Source organism: Suncus etruscus, chromosome 15, assembly GCF_024139225.1.
Source record: "Suncus etruscus isolate mSunEtr1 chromosome 15, mSunEtr1.pri.cur, whole genome shotgun sequence".
NCBI lineage: Eukaryota > Metazoa > Chordata > Mammalia > Eulipotyphla > Soricidae > Suncus > Suncus etruscus.
The window spans coordinates 82,615,719-82,638,967 of NC_064862.1; the positions used below are offsets into that span (position 1 = coordinate 82,615,719).

At 55.5% G+C, this 23,249-nt stretch overlaps 2 protein-coding genes across 3 annotated transcripts in view; one reads left to right on the top strand and one right to left on the bottom strand.

The window, feature by feature from the left end:
- The window catches only part of RNF126 (ring finger protein 126), a 66,775-nt gene extending 48,769 nt beyond the window's left edge, over window positions 1-18,006 (bottom strand). The window contains exon 1 of the mRNA XM_049788743.1: window positions 17,999-18,006. The gene's annotated coding sequence lies outside the window, so the exon portion shown is untranslated. The remainder of the gene's footprint in view (window positions 1-17,998) is intronic.
- PALM (paralemmin) overlaps window positions 779-23,249 on the top strand; it is a 29,352-nt gene continuing 6,881 nt past the window's right edge. The window contains exons 1-7 of one of the 2 annotated variants that reach the window (XM_049788740.1): window positions 779-942; window positions 14,552-14,603; window positions 16,282-16,362; window positions 17,195-17,325; window positions 18,648-18,795; window positions 19,672-19,693; window positions 21,759-21,818. In XM_049788740.1, coding sequence (XP_049644697.1) covers window positions 938-942; window positions 14,552-14,603; window positions 16,282-16,362; window positions 17,195-17,325; window positions 18,648-18,795; window positions 19,672-19,693; window positions 21,759-21,818 — 499 coding nt within the window. In that variant the 5' untranslated portion in view covers window positions 779-937. The remainder of the gene's footprint in view (window positions 943-14,551; window positions 14,604-16,281; window positions 16,363-17,194; window positions 17,326-18,647; window positions 18,796-19,671; window positions 19,694-21,758; window positions 21,819-23,249) is intronic. The other variant, XM_049788741.1, reaches the window with a different exon arrangement.

A 23,249-nucleotide genomic window follows, 5' to 3' on the forward strand; every position in this document is an offset into this window, starting at 1 on the left:
GGCAGCTACGGAATGGGGTGCGTGGCTTGAGAATAACTGTGACCCCAACTAACCTTTGCAAGGTCCAACCCCCACTTCTAGCCTCTTCTTTGCTCTTGCCCCCCAAACCCGCACATATTCCCTCTCCAAGCCCTGCGCTTCCTCTGCCTGCTCCAAACTCAGATGATTTCTTTCTCTCTCTATTCATCAATTTGATTTGGGGGGGCCACGCCCGGTGGTGCCTAGGCTTGACTCCTGGCTTTGCATTCAAGGATCCCCCTCCTGGCAGTGCTGCTGGGGGGGGGGGGATCCTCTAGGTCTAGGTCCTGGATGAGGAGGATCGAATCCCACCCGGTGGGCCTAGTAGTGCAAAGCCTTCCCCGCACCCCTAGTTTATGACAGTCCCTCAAATGCATCCCATGCAGGCCCAGGGCTGGAAACGCGGGGTGGCCGGCAGTGGAGACCGAGTCCAGGCTTGGGCTTGGAGGAGGGGGTCCAGGAGGCCGGGATGGAGACTCCGGGGTGCACGGGGTGCAAGGCCTTCCCCGCACCTCTAGTTTATGACAGTCCCCCAAATGCGTCCCATGCAGGCCCAGGGCTGGAAGCGCGGAGCGCCGGCAGTGGAGATCCAGGCCCGGCTTGGAGGGGATGGTCCAGGGGGCCGAGATGGAGACTCCGGGGCGCACGGGGGTGCGGGCGGGCGGCCGGCAGGAGGCGCGCGCGGCCGGGCGGCGCAGCGCGGTGGGCGGGGAGCGGGCGGGGACGCGGCGGGAGTGTCGCGCGGTGGCGGTGGCGGAGACGCGCGCGCCCAGCCCACCCCCCGCCGCCGCCGCCCGGACAATAAACAGCCGCGCGCGGGGCGATGCCCGAGCCGGTGCCACCGCCTTGAGCACCCCGCACCTGCGCTCCACCCGCGCCCCGCAGACGGAGACCTCCCCACCCGGACCTCGGCGGGGAGATGGAGTGAGTAGGCGCGCTCGGGCCCGGGGTGCGCACCCCCAGATGCACCGCCACACTGCGGGGAGCGCGCGGCCGAGACCTCGCCCCTCGCGGACCCCGAGTTCCTGGGGGAAGGGGGGCACCCCGAGAAGCGTGTGGGCCGGGGTGGGGTGCGGTGGGGGAGGCGGAGGCCCTGTCCTGTGCGCGCCGACCTCAGCTGCCCCCCAGATCTGAGAGAGGAGGCTCTGGAGTGCTGATGGGGGGACCCCTCTCTCTGCGAGAAATCTTGGGGGGCTTGCATGGGGCGCCCCAGGGCAGACCAGCCCTTGCTGGCCCATTCGGAGCTCCTGCAGCCGCCTGCGCTCCAAAGCGGAGACCCGCCTTAGCTCTGTCTCTCTCCGTGCGCCCCGGCTGTTCCCTGCGCCCGGGAGAGAGAGAGAGAGGGGGGCGCCCCCCACTTTCCGTTGGTGGGCCCCACGCCTGTGTTTTCCACCCAAGACAAGGGGTGTCTCTGCTGCGGACCCGAAGCCAGAGGAACTGGCCCGGGGCGCAGACGGAGGAGCTTGGTGGGGCCCCTCCTATGCAGTGTCCCCCCCAAGATGAGCCCCCCCCCAAAAAAAAGCGTCTGCCCAGAGTCTCCTGGTGCGAATTCAAATGGGCACTTGGATGTGTGTATGTGGGTGTTGGGGGGTGACTGGACAAGACTGAGGCGCAGCGGCCGTACTTTGGAGGAGAAGGTGCCAAATAAGTGACTCTGGGTCTCTCCCCTAAGTCCTGGGGTGCGGGTGGCCCCCCACGCCCTCACTCCCACAGGTGGGCAGGGGGATTGGTGGAGTAAAAAGAGAGGCGAGCAGGGGGGCGTCTGGGGGCGGCCTCCTCTCTGTGCCATCCTCCTCCTTTCTGGGAGTATTGCTCAGGATTGCCGTTTTGGGGGGGCCCACTGGCCTGATCCCAGTTCCGCCCACCCTCCTCCCCACTCATCCACCCTCGCCACCGGCCTCCCCTGCTCGGAGCTGCTGCGTTTGTGGGTGTTTCCTGTAGACAACTCGCCACACCCTCCTCCGGTGACACCCCTGAGTTGTCTGTATTGGAAGCCCAGACAAAAGACCCGGCGCCTTTACCCCACCCGGCAGCACCCCTGGGGAGCCTGGTAGGGGGCTCAGGGGAACGGGAAGCCAGGCTGGTCGGTGTCATAACCCCCCCCTTCCACTTGTTTATCTGCTCGGCTCCTGCACCCAAGGGGAGTCTGACAGGGTGTGGCTGGAAGAGGGGGCCCCTGGGTGGGGAGGAGGAAGAGGAGGCGAAGGAGCAGGAGGAGGAGATATGAAGCTCAAATCCTACAATTTAAGGATCTTACAGCTGAAAGGGCACGTGCTTTGCACGCTGCCAACTCGGGGTCCATCCCAGGCATCCCAGAGATTTCCCCCACCACACACACACAGCAACTGCAGGAGTATCCCTGAGCGCAGAGCTGGGAGTAGTAAGTAATCCCTGAGCACTGCTGGGTGTGGCCTGAAAAATAAAATTAAAAGATACTCAAAAGAAAAAGAGAAAGAAGGAAAGAAAAAGGAAAAAAAAATAAGGAGGTGCTGGAGTGATAGTTCAGTGGGGAGGGCTCTAGCCCTGGGTTCATTCTTTGGCACCCCATAGGGTCCCCTGAGCACTGCCAGGTGTGTGATCCCCCAACAAAAAAGAAAAAAAAAGATCCTATAACCCAAACCTCAGAGCCCCATCTGGGCTCCCCCACTGATTATTTGGGGGTGAAGGTGGGGGGGAACAGTAAGAAGTTGGTGGAGTAGAAACAAAGCCCACCCAGGTGCTGATGATGAAGTACAGAGAGACCCCCCCCATGGGGACCCCGTGGGACATGGGGTGGGATGGGAGTGGCTTCCACGAAGGGGTGTCACTTTGATTCTCTGGTTTTGGCATCGAAGCCATTGGAACTGGTTCCAGTTGGTGGAACTGCTGGAAGATTCTGAGCAAAAAACAAAAGTGGGGCCTGAGTGATGATAGCACAGCCAGAAGGCATTTGCTTCGCACGCAGCCAACCTGGGCTTGATCCTAGAATCCCAGATGTCCTCCCCACTCAAGTCTTGCTGGGAGTGATCCCTGAAGACCGCCAGGAGTGGCTCAAAGAAAATTAAAAAAAAAAAAAAGAGAGAGAAAAAGAGGCTTGAAAGATGGTACAGCAAGTAAAATGCTTGCCAACCCTGGTTTCATTCCCAGCACCCCATATGGTCTCCCAACACTGCCAGGAGTGATGTCTGAGCACAGAGCCAGGAGTCAGCCCTGAGCACCGCCGGGTGGGGGCCAAAGAGAGAATTGAACTTGGCATGCAGGAGGTGAGGGTTTGTCCCCCCAAATTACAAGTCCCCCCCTTGGGTCGATTGGTTGAGAATTGCCAGGTTCTCAGTGGTTCCCCGCTGATTTCTTGGGTACTGCTGGTGAGGCCCTAAAAAGAAAAAGAATTGAAGGGTCATGATTGAAAATAGTGAAACCTGGGCCTGAGTGACAGCACGCAGCCAACCCGGGTTGGATCCCCTGTATCCCATATAGTCTCCCAAGCACTGCAAGGAGTGATCCCTGAGTGCAGAACCAAGAGTAACTCCTGAGCATCACTGGGTGTGGCTCAAAAACCGAAACCAAAACAATAGTAGAACGTGTGACATGTATGTGTAAGATCCGGAGTATGGTCCCCAACATAGTTCTGCCCCCAGCTAACCAGGCTCACTGGAAGTGCTCCCTGGTCTTCTGAATCTCTGGGTATGGTTTTTGCAAGGAATGGAATTTGGAGTTGGAACAATAGTATAGAGGAGGATGCATTTGCCTTGCTTGTACCCAACCTGAGTTTGATCCTCAATAACCCTTAGGGTCCCCTGAGCACCGCCAGGAATGATTTCTGAGCATAGAAAAAGGAGTCAGGGCCCGGAGAGATAGCACAGTGGCATTTGCCTTGCAAGCAGCTGATCCAGGACCAAAGGTGGTTGGTTCGAATCCCGGTGTCCCATATGGTCCCCCGTGCCTGCCAGGAGTTATTTCTGAGCAGACAGCCAGGAGTAACCTCTGAGCACAGCCGAGTGTGGCCCAAAAACCAAAAAGAAAAAAGAAAAGAAAAGAAAAAGGAGTCAGCCTTGAGCATGGCAGGTGTAGTTCAAATTAAACAAACAAACAAACAAACAAAAAAGCAAAGAAATTTAGGGGCTGGATAGCACAGTAGGTATAGTACTTGTCTTACACACATCCATCCTGGGTTTGATCCTGGCATCCCATCTGATTCCCTGAGCACTATTAGCAATGATTTTTGAGCACAGAGCTAGGAGTCAGCCTGGAGCATTGCCATATATGACCCCCAAAACCAAAAATAACAACAAAAAAAATTGGACTGGGGGCCAGAGCTGACAGGGTGTTTTGCCTTGGCTGATCTGGATTTGATACCTGGCATCCCATTGGGTCCCTGAGCACTGTCAGGAATGACTCTTAAGCATAGAGACAGGAGTAGCTCCTGAGCACTGTTGGATGTGGTCCCTAAACAAAAACAAAATAAAAAGATTAATTGGACAGGAGTTGAAGAGAGGGTTTAGTAAGCTTTTGAAGGAAGGAAGTCTGCTGAGCACTGTGCTCAGAGTAGCCTCTGCACATTGCTACCAGAGCACAAAGAAAAATGAAATGGGGGCCAGAGAAATAGCACAGAAGTGGGGCATTTGCCTTGCACACAGCTGACCCGTGATGGACCCAGGTTTGATCTCCGGCATCCCATATGGTCCCCTGAGCCTGCCAGGAGCAATTTCTGAGCACAGAGCCAGAAGTAACTCCTGAGCACCACTGGCTATGGCACAAACAAAAACCAAAAAAGAAAAATGTGGGGGCTGAAGGATAGTTCAGGAGGGAGATCCCTGACATGCCAGAGGGTCCCTTAAGCATTGCCAGGAGTGATCTCTAAGCACAGAACCAGCTGTCAGTCCTGTGCACTTCCAGGGATGGCCTAACCTCCCCCCAAAATTTAAATAAAGCAGTGGCACCATTTCATTAACTTGAGAGCGTAGGGATTTAGAGGGGTGACTCAGCTTGAAGTGGTGGGGGCCAGTAGTTGGTGCTGCTTGGGAATGAATGGGTGCCGGTGGGGGCTGATGTGAGGCCCGGAGTGTGGTCCCCAACACGGTGCTGCCCCCACGCTGACCGGGTCACCGGAAGTTCTCACTGGTCTCCTGGCATCTCTGGGTGTGGTTTTTGCAAGGACATTTTGAATGGAATTTGGGGACAGAGTGATAGTGGGGTGTGTGTGCACATGCCTTGCTTGTATCTGACCTGGGGGCTGGGAGGACCCAGGGCCTGGGAGGACATGGTCCCCTGATTAAAATTCACTTACTGGCTTTAGGAGGAGCTCTGGGAGCACCAACGATGGGCTGATAAAAAAGATCCTGGCTTTGTGCTCAGAGATCACTCCTGGTAGTGTTTGGGGGATACTATGGGATGCCTGGGATCAAACCTCGGTTAGCTGCATGCAAGGCACATGCCCTCCTTGTTGTGCCCTTCTGATGTTTTTGTTTGAGGGGGGGATTGACACCCAGTGATGCTCAGGGATGACTCCTGGCTCTGCACTCAGGGATAACTCCTGATGGGGCTCCAGGCACTCTCTGGGGTGCTGGGGATGGAAACTGAGTTGAATGCATGCAAGGCAAGAGCTCCTCCCCACCGCGCTCTTTCTGGTCCATGTTTGCTTGTTTATGTTACTTAAATTGGTTTGGGGGCTGCACCCAGTGATGCTTTGACTCCTGGCTCTGTGCTCAGGGATCACTCCTGGCAGGGTTTGTGGGGACCCTATGGAGTTTGGGGATTGAACCCAGTTCAATCCTGTCAAGACACCCCCGCTGTTCTATCTTTGCTGCTTGGGACCCTTTTGTTTTTTCCTTTTTATTCTTCTCCTTCCAGAGAAGAGTGTTGGCAGGAATGGGAGGCATCTGGGGCCGGGAAATACTCCCTGCCCCATAGTGGGGGAGACTGTGGGGGGCTCATGTCCTGAGGGGTTCTGGTGGTATCTGGTGGGTGTCTGGGTCAAGATCCAAGGTGGGAAATGGTGGGCTCTTTGTTGTTGTTGTTTGTTTTGTTTGGGGGCCATACCTGGCGGTGTTTATGGGCTAGTTACTCCTGATTCTATGCTCAGAAATCACTTCTGACAGGTTCTGGGACTGTATGGGATCCCGGGGATCTAACATGGGTTAGCTGCATGTAAGGCAAATACCCTATTCTTTGTGCTATTGCTCTGGTCCTCGTGGGCTCTCTGGAATACAATAATAGCACAGTGAATGGGGCACTTGCATGTGACCATCCAGGGTTTGATCCCCAGCACCTCATAGAGTCCCCCGAGCACTGCCAAGAGTGATCCCTGAGCACTGAGCACCACTGGTGACTCCTAAAATAAAACCACACACACACACACACACACAAACATACATACACACAAATGAAAGAGAGGGGCTGGAGTGATAGTGCAGCGAGGAGTATGTTTGCCATGCACATAACTGACCTGAATTTGATCTCTAGCATCCCATATGGTCTTCCCAGCATGGCAGGAATGATTTCTGAGTGCAGAGTCCGAAGTAACCCTTGAGTGCCACCAGGTGTGGCCTGCCCCTCCAAAAAAGAAACAAAACAGAGGGTTGGAGCAATTGTGCAGCAGGGAGGGTATTTGCCATGCATGTGGCCAATGTAGATTTGATCCCCGCTATCCCAAGTGGTCCACTGGTTCTGCTAGGAGTGACCCCTGAACACACACCCAGAGCCAGGACTCAGCCATGAGCACCGCCAAATATGGCCCAAACCAAAAAATTAAATAGTTTTCCCATATCAGTTCTCAGACCTTAGTCTGCTCCGTGAGGGGGCAGGACCCCAGGCCTTGGTGCTTTTGTGTATCTGTTAATACCCTTCTCAGGGGCCAAGAAGATGCTTCAGTGCAAGTGAGCACAGACTCTGTGTACGAAAGCAACCCCACACCGTAAGGAGCCCCAACATAGAAGTAGGAATAATTGCCACCAGGTGTGACCCTCCCAAAATTAGATATGCCCTTCTCAGAACTCTGGCTACTTTTTACTTTCTCACCCTTTTGGGTATTTATATTGGTGGTGGTCCACACCCAGATGTTCTCAGGGACTACTTCTGGCTTAGTGTTGCGGGCCCATGTGGCACCACAACAGGGATGAGAAAGTCATTTTGGCTCTTTAGACCCGCTTTCTGTTGCACCTCAATCTCAGGACATATTAGAGTTGTCCAGCCAGCAACTTAATCTAATTCTAGAACATTCCATCCTCCAAGAGAAACTTTTCCTCTCTCCTGTTCCCCCTTCCACCAGGAATCTAGTTTCTGTCTGTGGAGGGACCACTTCCTGTTTTTGAAGGACCTCACTTCCTATCTGTCTATGGAGGGCCCTACTTCTTGTCCATGGAGGGGCCTACTTCCTGTTCACAGAGGACCCTACTTCCTGACTATGGAGGAGCCTACTCCCTGTTCATGGTGGGCCCCACTTCCTGTCCTTGGAGAGGTCTACTGCCTGTTCATGGATGGTCCTATTTTCTGTTCATGGACGGTCCTACTTCCTGTTCATGGAGGGCCCTACTTCCTGTCTATGGGTAAGCCTGTTATGGGCATTGACATTGATGGTCCTGGAGGGTCTGTTTTGGGGGCTAGAGCAATAGGACACTGGGAAGGCACTTGCCTTGCACAATGCCTATTGAGGTTTGATCCCCAGCATCCTATAGGATCCTGCAGCATCACCAAGAGGGATCCCCAAAACGAATCGAACAAAAACCTTAGGGTTCTGACGCTCTCTCCAATCATCCAGTGTGCACAGACACCCTCCCCTTCCCTGCCAAGTGTTGTCTGGTGTGGGAGATCCCAGATTCTTATCATGTGACCCCACAGTCACTTCTGACTAGGGATGGAATTTGGTCCTGACTCTGAGGGTTGGGCTGCCTTGGATCACTGTGACTCTGAAAGCAATTTTGTTTTTCCAAAAGGGAGTGGACAGAACTGGGAAGATAGTCCAGCAGGGAGAGTGCTTGCCTTGCACACTGGTGGTCTGGTTTGGTCCCTAGCACCCACCCCATAAGGTCCCCAGAGCACTGCCAGGAGTGATCCCTCAGCACAGAGCCAGGAGTAACCCCTGAGCGTGATCAGATGTGGCCCAAAAGTCAACAAAAACAATAATCATTCATCCCTGCTGTTATGGAGGGGGTAGGGGGCAATTCTTGCACACAGACCAGAGATAAGAGAAACAATTAGGGTGCAGGTAGGAAGATGAGGTGGGAACTGAAGAGGGTGTGGGGTGTGGCGAGGCTGCAGAAATGGGGATCAGGGGACCCAGAAGGGGAGTCTGGGCGAATGCTCCCCGGGCTGGCACCATGAAGAAAAGGCCTTTCTTGTGCTTGGAATGGTTTATTTTGTTCTTTTTTTTTTTTTTTTTTTAGGACTACACTGGAGATGCTCACAGGTTTACTCCTGCCTCTGTGCTCAGGAAATCCTCCTGGTGGTGTTCAGGGGACCTAATGGGATACTGGGGGTCGAACCCTGGTTAGCTGCGTGCAAGGCAAACACCCTCCCTGATATATTATCATTCTAATCTCTGTGTCTGGAATATTTAAGGAGCAGCAGGAAATTTGAAGGTTTGGGGTGGCTTTTACATTGTATGGGGGGAAGGGTTCCCTCCCATGTCCCCTGCTGCCCCTTCATGTTCCGACCAGTGCAGGGTCCGATTCCTTCCTGGTCACTGCAGGTTAATCGACAACCTCAGTTTGTTTCCTTGGGCCCACAGCCGGCCTTACATGACCTTTTCACCAAGCACTGGTTGGTGTCACCGGGGCTCAAGCATCTCGTGATTTTGTTCCCTTGGCCTGGGACAGTCACGGCTGTCTCAGAAGAGGGTGGCTCCCTCCTCTGGGTTCTGATAATAAGCTGGAAGAATTCCTTCCTGAGATCCAGGAGGACTTCCTGAAAGAAGTACTCAATGAAGTTGGGGGCAGCTGATGCTCTGAGCATCAGCTCAAAATACAAACAAGAAATGTTGGGGTACGGGCCGGAGAGATAGCTTGAAGGAAAGGTTTTTGCCTTGCATGCAGAAGGTTGGTGGTTCGAATCCCAGCATTCCATATGGTCCCTCGAGCCTGCTGGGGGGCGATTTCTGAGCATAGAGCCAGGAGTAACCCCTGAGCACTGCCGGGTGTGACCCCCCAAAAAATTAATGTTGGGGCTGGAGCGATAGCACAGCAGGGAGGGTGCTAGCCTTGCACGAGGCCGATGTGGGTTTGATCCCTGGCACCCCATAAGATCTCCTGAGCACTGCCAGTACTCAGCCCTGAGCACTGCAGGGCGTGGCCCCCAAAAAGAAAACAAAACAAAACAATAAATGAAAGAGAAATGCTGAGTTTGCTGGGGACAAATGAACTGGGGTGAAAGGCACAGGAGACAGGACCCCCCCCAAAGAACTGGGAACCATCCAGAGCAAGAGGGGGCCCCAGTGCACTCTGTCCTGACCCTAGGGAAAGGACAGACCCGCCCAGCCTAGCCCAGCCCAGCTCTCCCCAACCCTCCCCTGCACCTCCCAGCCCACGTGACTGTGATTCCCCCCCACCCAAGGTCATAATCAGCTGTTTCCTTTCAATTAACGCTGGAATGTTCTGGGCTGGGCTTGGTGCCTGTCTGGGCCAGGACCCCCCACATTCCATCCACCTGGGGCTGCCCAAGCTGAGCTGAGCCCTGGATGGCCGTGCTGATCTGCCCGCTGGGTGACCTTGGGCCGGTTGCATAACCTCTCTGTGCCTTTAAAAAAGAAAAAAAAAATCAACGCCCCGAAAATGTGAACCTCCTTGGAGCGCCCAGGCTTGGGCCTCATTAGCTCATCTCCTGGAACCCGGATTATCTCAGGCGCCTGCAGCCGCCGCCCTCGCTCCGTCCCAGCCGCCCACTTCGCTGCTCCAGCCCAGAAATTGCTGCTCGCACTGTAAAAAGAATCGGGCTCTCTCCCTCGACAGGGTGGGTGGGCGGCTTGCTCGGGGCGGGTCCCTGCAGAGGCAGCAGAGCCAGGGGTGCCCAGAGACTGCCAGGGGTCCTGGAGAGTCACAGAGCGACCGTGGACAATGGCTTGGCACCTCCAAAGCTTTTCATGCCCTTTTGCCAAAACTCATGGTTTCAGAGGCCAGAGCGATAGGATAGAGGGCCTGAGCAAAGCCAAGAGTGACTGATTCCTGAGTGCAGAGCCAGGAGTCAGCCCTGAGTACTGCTGGGTGTGGTCTCCAAATCAAAACAAAATAAAACAAACCAAGATCTCCAAAAAGTCAGTTTCTGGGCTGGATAGAAAGTTCAAAGGGCTGCAAGCAAGTGTGCATGGGGAAGGCCTGGATTCCTGAGATTCGACCCCCAGGTTCCTCGGATTAGAATCCCAGCGCCACATGGGATGTACACACACACACACACACACACACACACACACACACACACACACACACTGAAAACACATCTCAGACACACACAGACACACACACTGAAAACACATCTCACACACACAGATACACAGATACAGACACACACACACACTCTGAAAACACATCTCAGACACAGACACACACAGACACACAGACACACACACTGAAAACACATCTCACACACACACAGACACACAGATACAGACACACACACACACACACACACACTTTCTGAAAACACATCTCAGCTTTGTGCCCAGAATGTGAGATTCTTTTCGTGTGGGGCTGGAGCCATATATAGTACAGTGGGGAGAGCGTTTGCCTGACACCCCAGAGCATCCCCCAAATCCCTCCAGGAATAATCCCTGAGCACAGAGCCAGGAGGAGTCAGTCCTGAGCACCGCCAAGAGTGGGCGTATGCCCCCCCAAAAAGATTATTTTGTGATCTTGGAAGCCCGTGTGTGCTCTGCTACCTTAGAGGAAGGTCCTGAACCTTCCCACTGGTGAAGTTTCACTTTTTCCGTCTGTGACTCAGTTTCCCCCTCAGTGATGACCTACTGTGGTCAGAGGTTGGGACCTACTTCTTTGGTCTCCGATTTCCTGTTATGTAAACAGAGGGGCCCTGTGACCCCCTAATCTAGGGAAGTGAAGATGGTCGGGGGAAGGAGACTGGCAGGTGTCACAACTTTGGTTGTTTTGTTTTGTTTGTGGAGTCACACCCGGTTGTACTCAGGGATGACTTTGGACCCTGTGCTCCCGGATCACTTGTGGAGAGTTTTGGGGATCAAACCTGTCAACCGCGTGCAAAGCAAGAGTCCTCCCCGCTGTACTATCTCTCCAGCCTTAGGAGTTATTTTTCTTTTTTTCCTTTTCTTGGCCACATCCGGCGAAGCTCGGGGTTACTCCTGGCTCTGCACTTAGGGATCAATCCTGGGGGTGCTCAGGAGACAATGGGGTGAAGAAAACGCAAACCTATCCGAATCTGGCTGTGCAAGGCCAGCACCCTCCACCCCAGGGTTTACTTTCCTATACATCCAGCCAGAATGTTCTGATCGAGGGGTTCGAAGGGCTGCAATTGGTTGGGATCCACGGTTCCTTTGCACCAGGGGCAAGTCCAGACCCCTGGACCCCAGACCCTGACCTGGCCAGGCTCCCCTTAATCCTGCCCAGGGAGCCCCCCACTTCCATTCTCCTCTCAGCAGGGACTGGGGTGCTGCCAGACCCGCCGCCCCTTTGCACATCCCACTGCAAGCGGCCCCTGCGCCCGGCCCACGCAGCCCCCCAGCGCCGGGCCGGGGGCGGGAGATGCTCGGCGCGGCCCCACCTCCGCGCGCCGGGGCCTCCGCGTTGCCAGGGCGACGGCTTGGTTGCCATGGCGACCGCCTCCCGCGGGCCGCACCATCCATCACTCAGGCGGCGGCGCCCGGGGCGGGAGAGGGGAGGCGCCCCCAGGCCCAGGCGGGGCTCAAAGGGGGACCGGGCTGCACCCCGCGGGCCCAGGGAACTTCTTGCCGGTCCTGGCCGCTGCCCTCCTGACCTTCCCCAGTTCTGGGCCCTGCACAGGGCCGGGCCGGCCCAGCCCAGACACTGGACACTTTGTCTGCAGCCAGGCCAGCCTGAGTGGCCCCCCTGACCCCCCTCTCTGGGCTGGCTCTGAGTCTCTGGCCCTCCTCCCCTCAGCCTCCTGGCAGAGTGAGGGCTCCCCCCAGAGACCCCTCTTTCCCCCCAGTTTTGAGTGCCAGAGTATAAGGCTTGCTTGCTCCCTGTGGGGGTAGGGGCTCTAAGGCGCTGGCTTGCACGTGTTTGACTCGGGTTCGAGCCTCAACATCCCATTGTGGGGGGGTCCTCTGAATCCTTCTGGAGTGATTCCTCAGTGCAGAGCCAAAAGTCAGCTCTTGAGCATCGCCATCGCGGGGTTGTCTTTGGGCCTGCACTTCTCACCATGGAAGAGCGCTTTCTTGGCATGCTTGGCATGCAGCAGACCTGGGTTGGATCTCCGACACCCCATCTAGTCCCCTAAGCCCCGCTAGAGTGATCCCTGAGTGCAAAGCCAGGAATAACTCCTGAGCACCGTCAGAGGTGGTTGCAAAACGAAAATAACAACAACAACAACAATGTGAGTTGAACATAGGCGGGGAGCATGCATGGGGTTTGGGGCGCCGCACCTGCTTGAATCACGCAGGGTGGGGGACAGAGCCCAGCCTCCCTGTGATCTGCCCTACTGGAAACTTATCCGCCTTGAAACTAGAGCAAGTCTTTCCTGAGCTCCACTTGCTGAGCCCAACCAAGGGCTCTGAGCTGAGCGTGGAGAGAGTGAAAGTCACGGAAGGGGCAGGTTCTGCCCCGTCAGGAAGGGCAGGGCTGGGCAGGGTCATCTGCTGGGCCGTGGGAGCTGTGGGAGCCAGATGACCTCATGGCCTCTCCAGAAGCCAGGAAACTGAACCTGCCAGGGCGGGCTGGGCTGACCAGCAATAGGAGCCAACACAGATCTGGGCCAGGGGCCGCCTGGAGGGCATTGGCGGTGGGGCATCCCATTCCCGCCAAACCACGGTGGAGTACGTGTGCACGTGTTTGGGTGCGTGCGTGCGTTCGTGCGTGCGTGTGTGTGTGTGTGTGTGTGTGTGTGTGTGTGTACACGTGTGTGTCCAAGCTGAACTTTTAGAACTGGAGGTTCTGTCCCTGATTCTGCATATGGGGAAACTGAGATCAGAAGGGCATAGGGGGTCAGGAGGGGCGGGAGGCTTCAGGCACAGGGGACAGTGGGACCAGTGCCCCGGCAGCTGTAATTCCAGCTCTTGGGAAGATAAGGGGGGGATGTGGCTCTGGCTGGATAATCCCCCTCCCCCGTGTGTCTCCAAAGGCTCCTAGTGTGACCCAGAGATCATTGGAGATTTGGGGCCACCAGAGTTCAAGGGTCCTTTCCCTCCGCCTGTTCCCTGTCCCCTACTCTACCCTCTAATTTGGGGTTCATGACTCCAGGATGCTCCCCACAGCATCTTGACTGATTGGTGGGTGAGATGAGATGAAATCCAGGTAGAGGAAATGGGGTTCAGGACAGAGAAAATGAGTGTCCGGGCATTGGGGGTTCGAGGGGTCACTTCTGCCTGTTGCTTTGTTTTGTTTTGTATTGGTACTGAGGCCACACCCAGCAATGCTCAGGGGTTACTCCTGGCTCTGTGCTCAGGGATCACTCCTGGCAGTGCTCAAGGGACCATATGGGGTGTGGGGGATGGAACCCGGGACAGCTGCATGCAAGGCAAACTCCTTCCCCGCCATGCTATATTTCCAGTCCCAGATCTGTTCCCACTATCAGATTTTCTGGGGTGAGCAAATTAGGAGGCAGAGCTGCAGGGGGATTTAGGGGAGAAGCGGGTTCTACTTACAGAAGGCCAACTCGGGGGAGGGTTCTGGCTGAGTCACCTCTCTTTTGGTATGTCGGTGGCTTCCACTCAGTGTTTGGGGGTCATTCCGATGGTGTTGGGGATCAAACTCAAGGCCCTTGCATGCAAAGCTGTGCTCACAGTCCAACAGGCAAAGTGTTTGCTTTGCAAGCAGCTGACCTGGGTTCAATCATCCCATAAGATCCCCCAAGTCATGGGGCCAGAGCAGTGGCGCAGTGGGAGGGCATTTGCCTTGCACATGGCTGACCCAGGATGGACTGTGGTTCGATCCCCCGGTCCCATATGGTCCCCCAAGCCAGAATGATTACTGAGCGCATAGTCAGGAGTAACTCCTGAGTGTCACCGGGTGTGGCCCCCTCCAAAAACAAAAACAAAAACAAGATCCCCAAGTCCCACCACGAGTGACCCTTGAGCACAAAGGCAAGAGTCAGCCCTGAGCATCCTCAAATGTGGCTCAGAAACCCAAGGAAGGGAGCCAGAGCAATAGCATAGAGGAAAGGGAGTTTTCCTTGCATACTACTGACTCGGGTTTGATCCCCAGCACCCCATATGGTCTGAGCCTGCCAGGAATGATTCCTGAGTACAGAGCCAAGAGCAAGCCCTGAGCACTGACAATTGTGCCCCCCAAATAGTAGGTGCTTCTGTTTTTTTTTGGGTGTCTCCCGGTCCCCAGTCACCCCAGCATGATGCAGGCCCTGATTTGTGACACATCTGGCTAAATCAGGACTGTACCCTGTCCTGACCTTGTGTGTCCCACTCCAGGGTCCTGGTGGCAGAGACCACAACCCAGCAGGAGCGGCTGCAGGCCATCGCGGTGAGTGACCCCCCCAATCCTGGAGGGTGTGGGGAGGGGAGCTGAGTTTGGGGCACCTCACTGCTGAGACCCAGCTGCGGTGTACAGGAGACTCGAGTACCTGCTGGGGGTCGTCCCACCTGGAAAAATGTGGCCCCCACGTGAGCAGGCAGCCTCCTTAGTACTGACGGGGAAACTGAGGTTGGCAGGTTCAAACCTGGTTCTTCCACAGAGGAAGTCAGTGGGAGACACTGGCTGACATTGGGGTCAGCTGCTTTAGCCCAGAAGCCCCCATGAGGGTCTCCAAGATACTCTGGTGGGGAATGGGAGGGAACAGGGTAGGTCAGGGTATTGGGGTAACATTAAGGCAGGTGGTCATCGGTGTGGATGAGGGGCTCTCTGAGTGACAGTAACAGGAGCGGCTGGGGGGGTAACTCAGTGCTTAGTGCTCTGTGTCTGAGTCCTAGGTGGGTCCCCAAATTCACAAGGCAAACGTATATAAGGGGCCGGAGAGATAGCACAGCGATAGGGCATTTGCCTTGCATGAAGCCAACCCAGAACAGACAGTGGTTCGATCCCAGAATCCCTTATGGTCCTCCAAGCCATATATATATGCTTATATGTATAATATGGTTTTGTTTTGTTTTGTTTTGTTTTTGTTTTTTTTTGGGCCACACCCGGCGGTGCTCAGGGGTTTCTCCTGGCTGTCTGCTCAGAAATAGCTCTTGGCAGGCACGGGGGACCATATGGGACACCAGGATTCGAACCAACCACCTTTGGTCCTGGATCGGCTGCTTGCAAGGCAAATGCCGCTGTGCTATCTCTCCGGGCCTTATATGTATAATATGTTTTGGGACCACTCCTGGAATGCTCAGGACTTAATCCTGGCTCTGCACTCAGAGATCATTCCTGGTGCTGCTAGGGAGACCCGATGGGATGTTGGAGATTAAACTTGGGTTCACCCATATGCAAGGCAGATTCCCTTTCCACTGTACTATTACTTTGGCCCTGAAAAAATTTTTTTCAGATCAGCAACAGGAGGAGGTCTAGAGGGATAGGACAAAGACGAGAGTGTTGCCTTGCACACAGCCTACCCAAATTTGATCTCTAACATCTCATAGGATGAGCACTGTCAGGAGTGATTTCTGAGTTCAGAGCCAGGGGTAAACCCTGGGAGAATGTGGCCCCCACGTGAGCAGGCAGCCTCCTTAGTACTGATGGGGAAACTGAGTGTGTCCCCCCAAAAAACAAACAACAAATAACAGGAGCAGGAGTGATAGCAGAGAGAGTAGGGGTGGGGGCGTTACCTTGCACACAGCCAACCCAGGTTTGATCTTTGGCATGTTGTAGTGTGCCCTGAGTCCTGCAAGGAGTGATCCTAAGCACTTCTGGGTGTGGGCTAACAATGAAAGGAAGGAAGAAAGAAAAGAGGGGAAGGAGAGAGGAAAGAAGAAAGGAAGGAAAGAAGGGAGGGAGGAAGGAAGGAAGGAAGGGAGGGAGGAAGAAGGGAAGGGAAGGGAAGGGAAGGGAAGGGAAGGGAAGGGAAGGGAAGGGAAGGAAAGAAGGAAGGAAGGAAGGAAGGAAGGAAGGAAGGAAGGAAGGAAGGAAGGAAGGAAGGAAGGAAGGAAGGAAGGAAGGAAGCAGGAAGGGGAGGTGGTGCCTGATGATCCCCATTCACTCACCCCACTCCCGTGCCCAGGAGAAGCGGCGGAGGCAGACAGAGATCGAGAACAAGCGGCGGCAGCTGGACGAAGACCGGAGGCAGCTGCAGCACCTCAAGGTCTGGCGTGGCAGAAGGGGTTCCTGGTTGTCCAGGGTGGCTCTGGGGTGGCCTTGCACGAAAGATCTGACACCCACCGGTTAAAGTGCCTGAAATCCAATGACCAACCAGTTAATGCAAAAACGCACCGAGCCCCAGAGGCCGGAGCCTTAAAACAGTGGCCAGGGCATGTGCCTTGCACTGCGGACCCTGGTTCGATCCCGGTACAATGTCTGTTCCCCAGAGCACCCTTAGGGGTCGTTCCAGAGCCAGGACCAGCCCCTAGCCCCCAGCACATCCAACGAAATTACCCTAAAAGGAAAACAAAAAGGGCCAGAGCCATAGCACAGCCGGGAGGGCGTTTGCCTTGCATGTGGCCTACCCGGGTTCGGGTTCAATACCTGGCATCCTATAGGGTTCTCCAAGCCTTCCAGGAGACCACAGAGCCAGGAGTAATCCCTGAACACCGCTGGGTGTGGCTCCTAACAAGAAAAACAATAAAATAAGAATTTGGGGGGAAAAAAAGAATTTTGGGGAGTAGCCTCTGAGCATAGAGTAACGCCCCTCAGCAGCACTGCTGGGTGTAGCCCCAAACTCAAAACAAAAGGAGTTGCCAGGGGCAAATAATTCCAGATGAGCACTGGATGAACTGGACTGTGGAGAGGGACAGGAGTCAGCCCTGAGCACCCCTGGGGGTGTCCCCAAAAACAAAGAAATGAAAAAAAAATAAGAAAAAGGGGTTGTCAGGGAAATAATCCAGTCCTAAGGGGGCTCTGCCCTACACCCCTGCTTTGCAGTCCTGGACCCCCTCCATTCCTGCCCCCTGCCCACGAGACTCCTTTTCTGCATTTAGTCCAAGGCGCTCCGGGAACGCTGGTTACTAGAGGGGACGCCCCCTTCGGCCTCTGATGGGGACTCGGACATGCGTAAACAGATGCAGGAGGATGAGCAGAAGGCCCAGCTCCTGGAAGGTTCCATCTGCAGGTAGGTGAGCTCAGAGACCAGCAGAGACATCAGGCATGTTGAGTCTGCGAGTCCCGGCACTGGGGCAAGGATGGGACAAGGGGGGCTAGAGCCATAGCATAGCGGAGAAGGTGCTGGCTTTGCATGAGTTTGATCACTGGCATCCTACAGGGTTCCCTGAGCACTGCCAGGAGTGATCCCTGGAGAGCAGAGCCAGGAGTCAGCCCTGAGCACTGCAGGGTGTCGGGAGGCCACGAGGCCAAGTGAGGATGCATGGGTGTGAGGGTCCGAGCCAGGAAAGGAAGGGTCCCCAAGCCCCGTCTAGAGCAGGTGCAGGTGGGATGTGGGAAGACAGTCTTGATATGGACGCAGCAGCTGACCGGACACAGAGCAGAGGCAGCTGGACTGCAGGAAGTGGGGGGCAGGCCCAGGAGTGACCATCCCCGCCCCTGCCCTGGGACAAAGGCCCCGGTTTCCGGCCAGGCAGGAGGCCCGGGACTGAGGAAGTGACAGGCAGATTCTCAGGTGTCGCCGGCTCAGGGAGCTGTGAGAGGATGAAGATTTGCCAGGTTCCTGATGGACCCTGACACCCCCCATCTGCAGACCCAGCACCCCATAGGGTCCCCTGAGCCCCACCAGGAGTGATACCTGAGCACAGAGCCAGGAGTCAGCCCTGAGCACCGCCAGATGTGACTGCCTCCTCCTCCTCCCCCCAAAAGTGGGAAGACCATGGGTGCAAAGGGCGGGATCAACAGAAGTGGGGGGCAGATTAGTGCCCCGCTGTGTGTCTGACAACCCCCAGTGCCTCTTGCCTCGCCTCATATAGCCTATCCACAGTACCAATCCTCTGTCTGGACACTTCTTCCAGGAAGGCCCCCAGGCTGAGTTTTAGAGGTGGGTGGACCCCATGTATGTTCAGTTTGCTGACTTTTTGTGAGCCCTGTTCTGTCTCTCCCAAGTTCATCCTGCCCCCGCCCCCATGCCAAGGGCTCAGCTGGCTACTCCCTTTGCACATGGCAGGCCAGCGGTGGCAACTGTGGCCACTCGCGGGTCTGGTGTCCCGTGTTGTCCCGGCGCATATTTGGCGCCTTGATCTCTGATACTGGAAAGTGACACGGCTTTTCCAGTTTCCCTGGGGCGATAAGGCCGCCTGTGAAAATAAACAAATGTGAGTGAAAAAACAGGAGGCCGTGGGGCGCGCCCAGAGCCACCCCCACAGCAGCCAGGAGCTCCCGCCAGCCACTGTCAGCTCCCAGCTCCGCCAACCCCAATCACTGCCCCAACTGTCCTTGTACCCAAAGCGCATGCTAAAGGGGGTCCCCGCTGTGCCCCTCTCCCCGCAGGCTGGAGAAGGAGATTGAAGTGCTGGAGAACGGAGACGTGGTCCCAGCCCCCACCCCCAAGGAGACCACAGCCACCCCCAGCCCCGCCAGGGCGACCCCCAGCCCCGCCCCGGAGACTGAGAAGGTGGTGATGGTGAATTCCCAGCAGGTAGGCATTTGGGGGACACCCATGGCCGGGGGAGGCATGGAGTCGGAGGAGGTGGCTCAAAACTTGGGGGCGCCCCAAGCATGCAGGAGCTGTGCCAGCTTCCCCAGCACTTCTGGACATCCCCAAAATTAAAATCCAGATTAAAAGAGCAGGCAGCCACACAGGACAGTTTTAACAGTCCAACTTGCTTGTTCTTCCTCCAGTTGGCTTCTGGAATTTGGGGAGCAGCCCCTCCACATCTCTGTGACTAGGAAGGACCCCCCTAAAACATGAGGAGCCGAAAAGACTTGGGGGAAACTGACTGGGGGAGCTCAGCTGGTTCTAGGGACTCTGTTAATACCCCGGAGTCTCAGTGCAGAAAGGAAAGGCTGTCTTTCTCTCTCCCTCCCTTTCCTCCAGTATTGCTGGGGGACAGAGGAGGTGAGAGGATGGATGGAGAATGGGGTTACCACAAGGTGGGACGGGGGGGGGGGGGCACACTGACTACACAGAGGCGAGGAGGAGGAGGAAGGAGGGAGGTTTTGAAGGTTGAGTAGGAGTTCTCCAGGCTGGGCCCTGAGAGCTGATGAAGCAGGGACTATGTATGTGGCAGAAGCAAACCCCACCCTCATGATGCCCCCTTCTCCTCGCAATGCCCCCCTCTCCTCTTGGATGAGAGGACACTTTTAGAGAGCTGGGGCGCTTGAGGGCTGAGCTAGGAGTCCACTGAGCAAGAATCATGGACAGATTTTTTTTTCTTTGGGTGGGCCGCCCTGGGAGAATTAGGGCTTTGGAGCACAGAGAAACAGAAAGAGGGAATGTGAGATCATCGGTGGGGGGCCTGGTGAACGGAGGGACCCAGGCACCCCTAATTGCTGTTTTTTTTCCCCCTTGCAGACTCCTGCAGGCACGCCCAAAGGTAAGAGGCCTCGCAAGCACCCTCTGGTGGCGGGACGGGTGGCAGCGTGATTGGCTTTTCTTCCTGCTTCCCAACTCCCACTGCCGGCCCACCATCCTGGGGTGTGCCCACTATACCGTTGTTGCTGCATCTGTCCCCTTCCCCCACGCAGACAAGGCCCAACCTTACGTTGCAGAATTTCCCTGCACGCAAGGTGCCTGGACACACCCTGGAGTGGGCACTGTGGTTAGGGGGCCATGGGGCCCAGGAGAAGGCGCTGCTGTTTCTGGGGATCAGACAGAAGAAAGTGGGTCTCATACATGATGAGGGACGAAAGACAGAGCCAAGAGGACTAGAGGGAAAGGCGCTGGTCTTGCACGCTGGCCATACCCGGGTTCGATCCCCGGCATTCCACAGGGTCCCCTGAGCAGCTCCAGGAGTAATCCCTGAGCACAGAGCCAGAGCACTGCTGGGTGTGAGCCCCAAAGCAACAACAGCAAGGTTGAGTCTGTGCTAAGACCCTGTCCCCCACTCCCCCTTCTCAGCGGGTAATGTGCACATTTGCAGATACTGAACATCTGGGCAGCTGCCTTAAGCTCTCCCCAGCCCCCTAATCTCTCTAAGTGTCTGTTCCCACATCTGAGGGCGCCTCCGAGGACCTGATTTGTCTGGTGTTAATTATTCACCGGGCCAGTGTCTCCTGCTTTCACTGCGGAATTAAAAATTAATAGTTTAAGAAATCTGGGAGGACCTCTTAAGGGAGGCTCCGAGAAAGGCAGGAACAGGCTGATCCTGGGCTGGGGGCATCTGGGCTTGCACGGGGTCGGGGCAGTGTGGATTCCTTAAGGGGTTGGCTGTTGGATCATGGTGGGGGTAGCGGAATGGGAGGATCCAGGTGTCTAGAAATATCTGGCGATATGGGGTGTCCTGTTATGTAGACATTTCTGGGTGTGTGTGGAATAAAATTGGGGTCCAGTTAATTAGAAATATCTCGGTCTGAGCTATGAAATGGAGGTCTAGTTACCTAGAAATATCTGGAGATTTGGGGTGTCCGGTGTCTAGGAATATCTGGTGGTCTTGAGAGTAGTATGGGGGTGCATTTATCTAGAAATATCTGGGGGGTGTGGGATGGAATGAGGGTCTAGGTCTCCAGAAATATCTGGGGATATGGGGTCCAGTTATTCTAGACATTTCTGGGAGGCGGGGTGAAATGGGGGTCGAGTTATCTAGAAATATCTAGAAATGGGGGTCTGGACTATGGAATAGGGATCTAGTTACCTAGAAATATCTAGGACTGGGCCCAGAGAGATAGCACAGCGGTGTTTGCCTTGCAAGCAGCCGACCCAGGACCAAAGGTGGTTGGTTCGAATCCCGGTGTCCCATATGATCCCCCGTGCCTGCCAGGAGCTATTTCTGAGCAAACAGCCAGGAGTAACCCCTGAGCACTGCTGGGTGTGGCCCAAAAACCAAAAAAAAAAATCTAGGACTATTGGGTGTCCAGTTGTCTAGAAATATTTGGGGGTCTGAGGAATGGAATAGGGTCAGTTGTCTATAAATATTTGGGGAATGGGGCCGGCGAGGTGGCGCTAGAGGTAAGGTGTCTGCCTTGCAAGCGCTAGCCAAGGTAGGACCGCGGTTCCCCGGCGTCCCATATGGTCCCCCCAAGCCAGGGGCAACTTCTGAGTGCTTAGCCAGAAAACCCCTGAGCAGGGGCCGGGCGGTGGCGCTGGAGCTAAGGTGCCTGCCTTGCCTGCGCACGGACCGCGGTTCGATCCCCCGGCGTCCCATATGGTCCCCCAAGAAGCCAGGAGCAACTTCTGAGCGCATAGCCAGGAGTAACCCCTGAGCGTCACAGGGTGTGGCCCAAAAACCAAAAAAAAAAAAAAAAAAAAAAAAAAAAGAAAACCCCTGAGCATCACAACGGGTGTGGCCGAAAAACCAAAAAAAGAAAAGGATAAAAAAAAAAATTGGGGCAATGGGAGAGTGGGTCCAGGTGTCTATGAAGATCTGGAGTGCCGGGGCTTCAGGGTTCCGGGAAATTTGGGAAATTTGGGGTTCGTGACCATCTCTCTCCACCCCCGCGCAGAGACGCGCCTCTCCAGCACCCCCTCGAGGACGAGCCAAGGCTCCAACAGGATGAAGGCAGGTGGGTGGTTCTGGCCCACTTAGGGTCGGGAGTGTCTGGGGGGTCCTCCGCCTGCAACGAGGCACCACGCCTGGGAGGGCCTGGGCATGCTTGGGGCTCGCGGTCGGCCCGGCTTCCCAGGGAAGAAGGCGCCTGGCATGGGCTTGAGGGGTCTAACCCGGCGCCCCAAAGCTTCCTTCTTCATTCGTGCTCGCTGCTGGGCCTCCGCGGGGTTGCACACCTGCCTCCCCACCCACCCACCTCGCGCACATCCCATCCTGCACACATCCCGCCTCCTTCCCAGCGCCAGGAAGAGAGCTCTCCATCCTTAGGGAAAACCAAGCCAGCTCTGGGGTTAGTAAGTCAAGGTGGGCCTCTAGCCCAGCTTCCATGCAGAAGTTCAGATTCCTCTACCCTGGGGCCGGTGAGGTGGCGCTAGAGGTAAGGTGTGTCTGCCTTGCAAGCGCTGACCGCGGTTCGATCCCCCGGTGTCCCACATGGTCCCCCCCAAGCCAGGGGCAATTTCTGAGCGAATAGCCAGATTCAAAGGGGGTGTGGCCCGAAAAACCAAAAAAAAAAAAAAAAAAAAAACCACAATAAAAGCAAAAAAACAGATTCCTCTACCCTAGCAAACAGCAAGGGCCCCAAATTGCTTACCTGTGTGTAGGAGGAAATTGGGGGGGGGGCTCTCATCAGGATATGCTAAGGGGAGGGTACCAGGGTCCTTGCCTTGCACACAGCAGATCCGGGTTTGATCCCCGGCATCTCATAGGATTCCCTGAGCCCCACCAGGAAGGATCCCTGAATGCAGAATCAGGAGTCAGCCTTGAGCACTGCTGGGTGTGCCCCCCCCCAATAAAGAATCTCTTGGAGAAACAGACAGACACAGCCTATGGTGGTGTAAGTGGGGGGAGGGCCAGGAAATAACAGAGGAAGCCAAAGCTGGAGGGGGATTTCCTGGGGGGTGGGGGCAGCCAGGATGTGTCTCTCCAGCCAAGCTGAGGTTCAGCAGCAACGAAGCCCGGATCCCTCAGCTGGTGCCAATGAATTTGAGTACATTCCTTAAGTTCTGGGTGCAGGACTGGAGGAATAATAGTATAGTGAGGTGAGCATTTGCCTTACATACATCCAACTTTGTTATTTCCCTGACACCCCATTGGGTCCCCTGAGCAATACCAGGAATGGTTCCCGAATGCAGAACCAGGGATTAGCCCTGAGCATTGTGGAATGTGGCCCCAAACCCAAACCAAAACAAGGGCCAGAGCAATAGCATAGTGGTAGGGCATTTGCCTTGAATGCAACTGACTTGGAACGGACCCAGGTTCGATTCAGCTAGGAGCGATTTCTGAGAGCAGAGCCAGGAGTAACCCCTGAATACTGCCGAGTGTGGCCCAACCCCCCCAATAAAACCCCAAAACAAAAATATTTAAGTCTAAGGTGGGGGGGACCCCA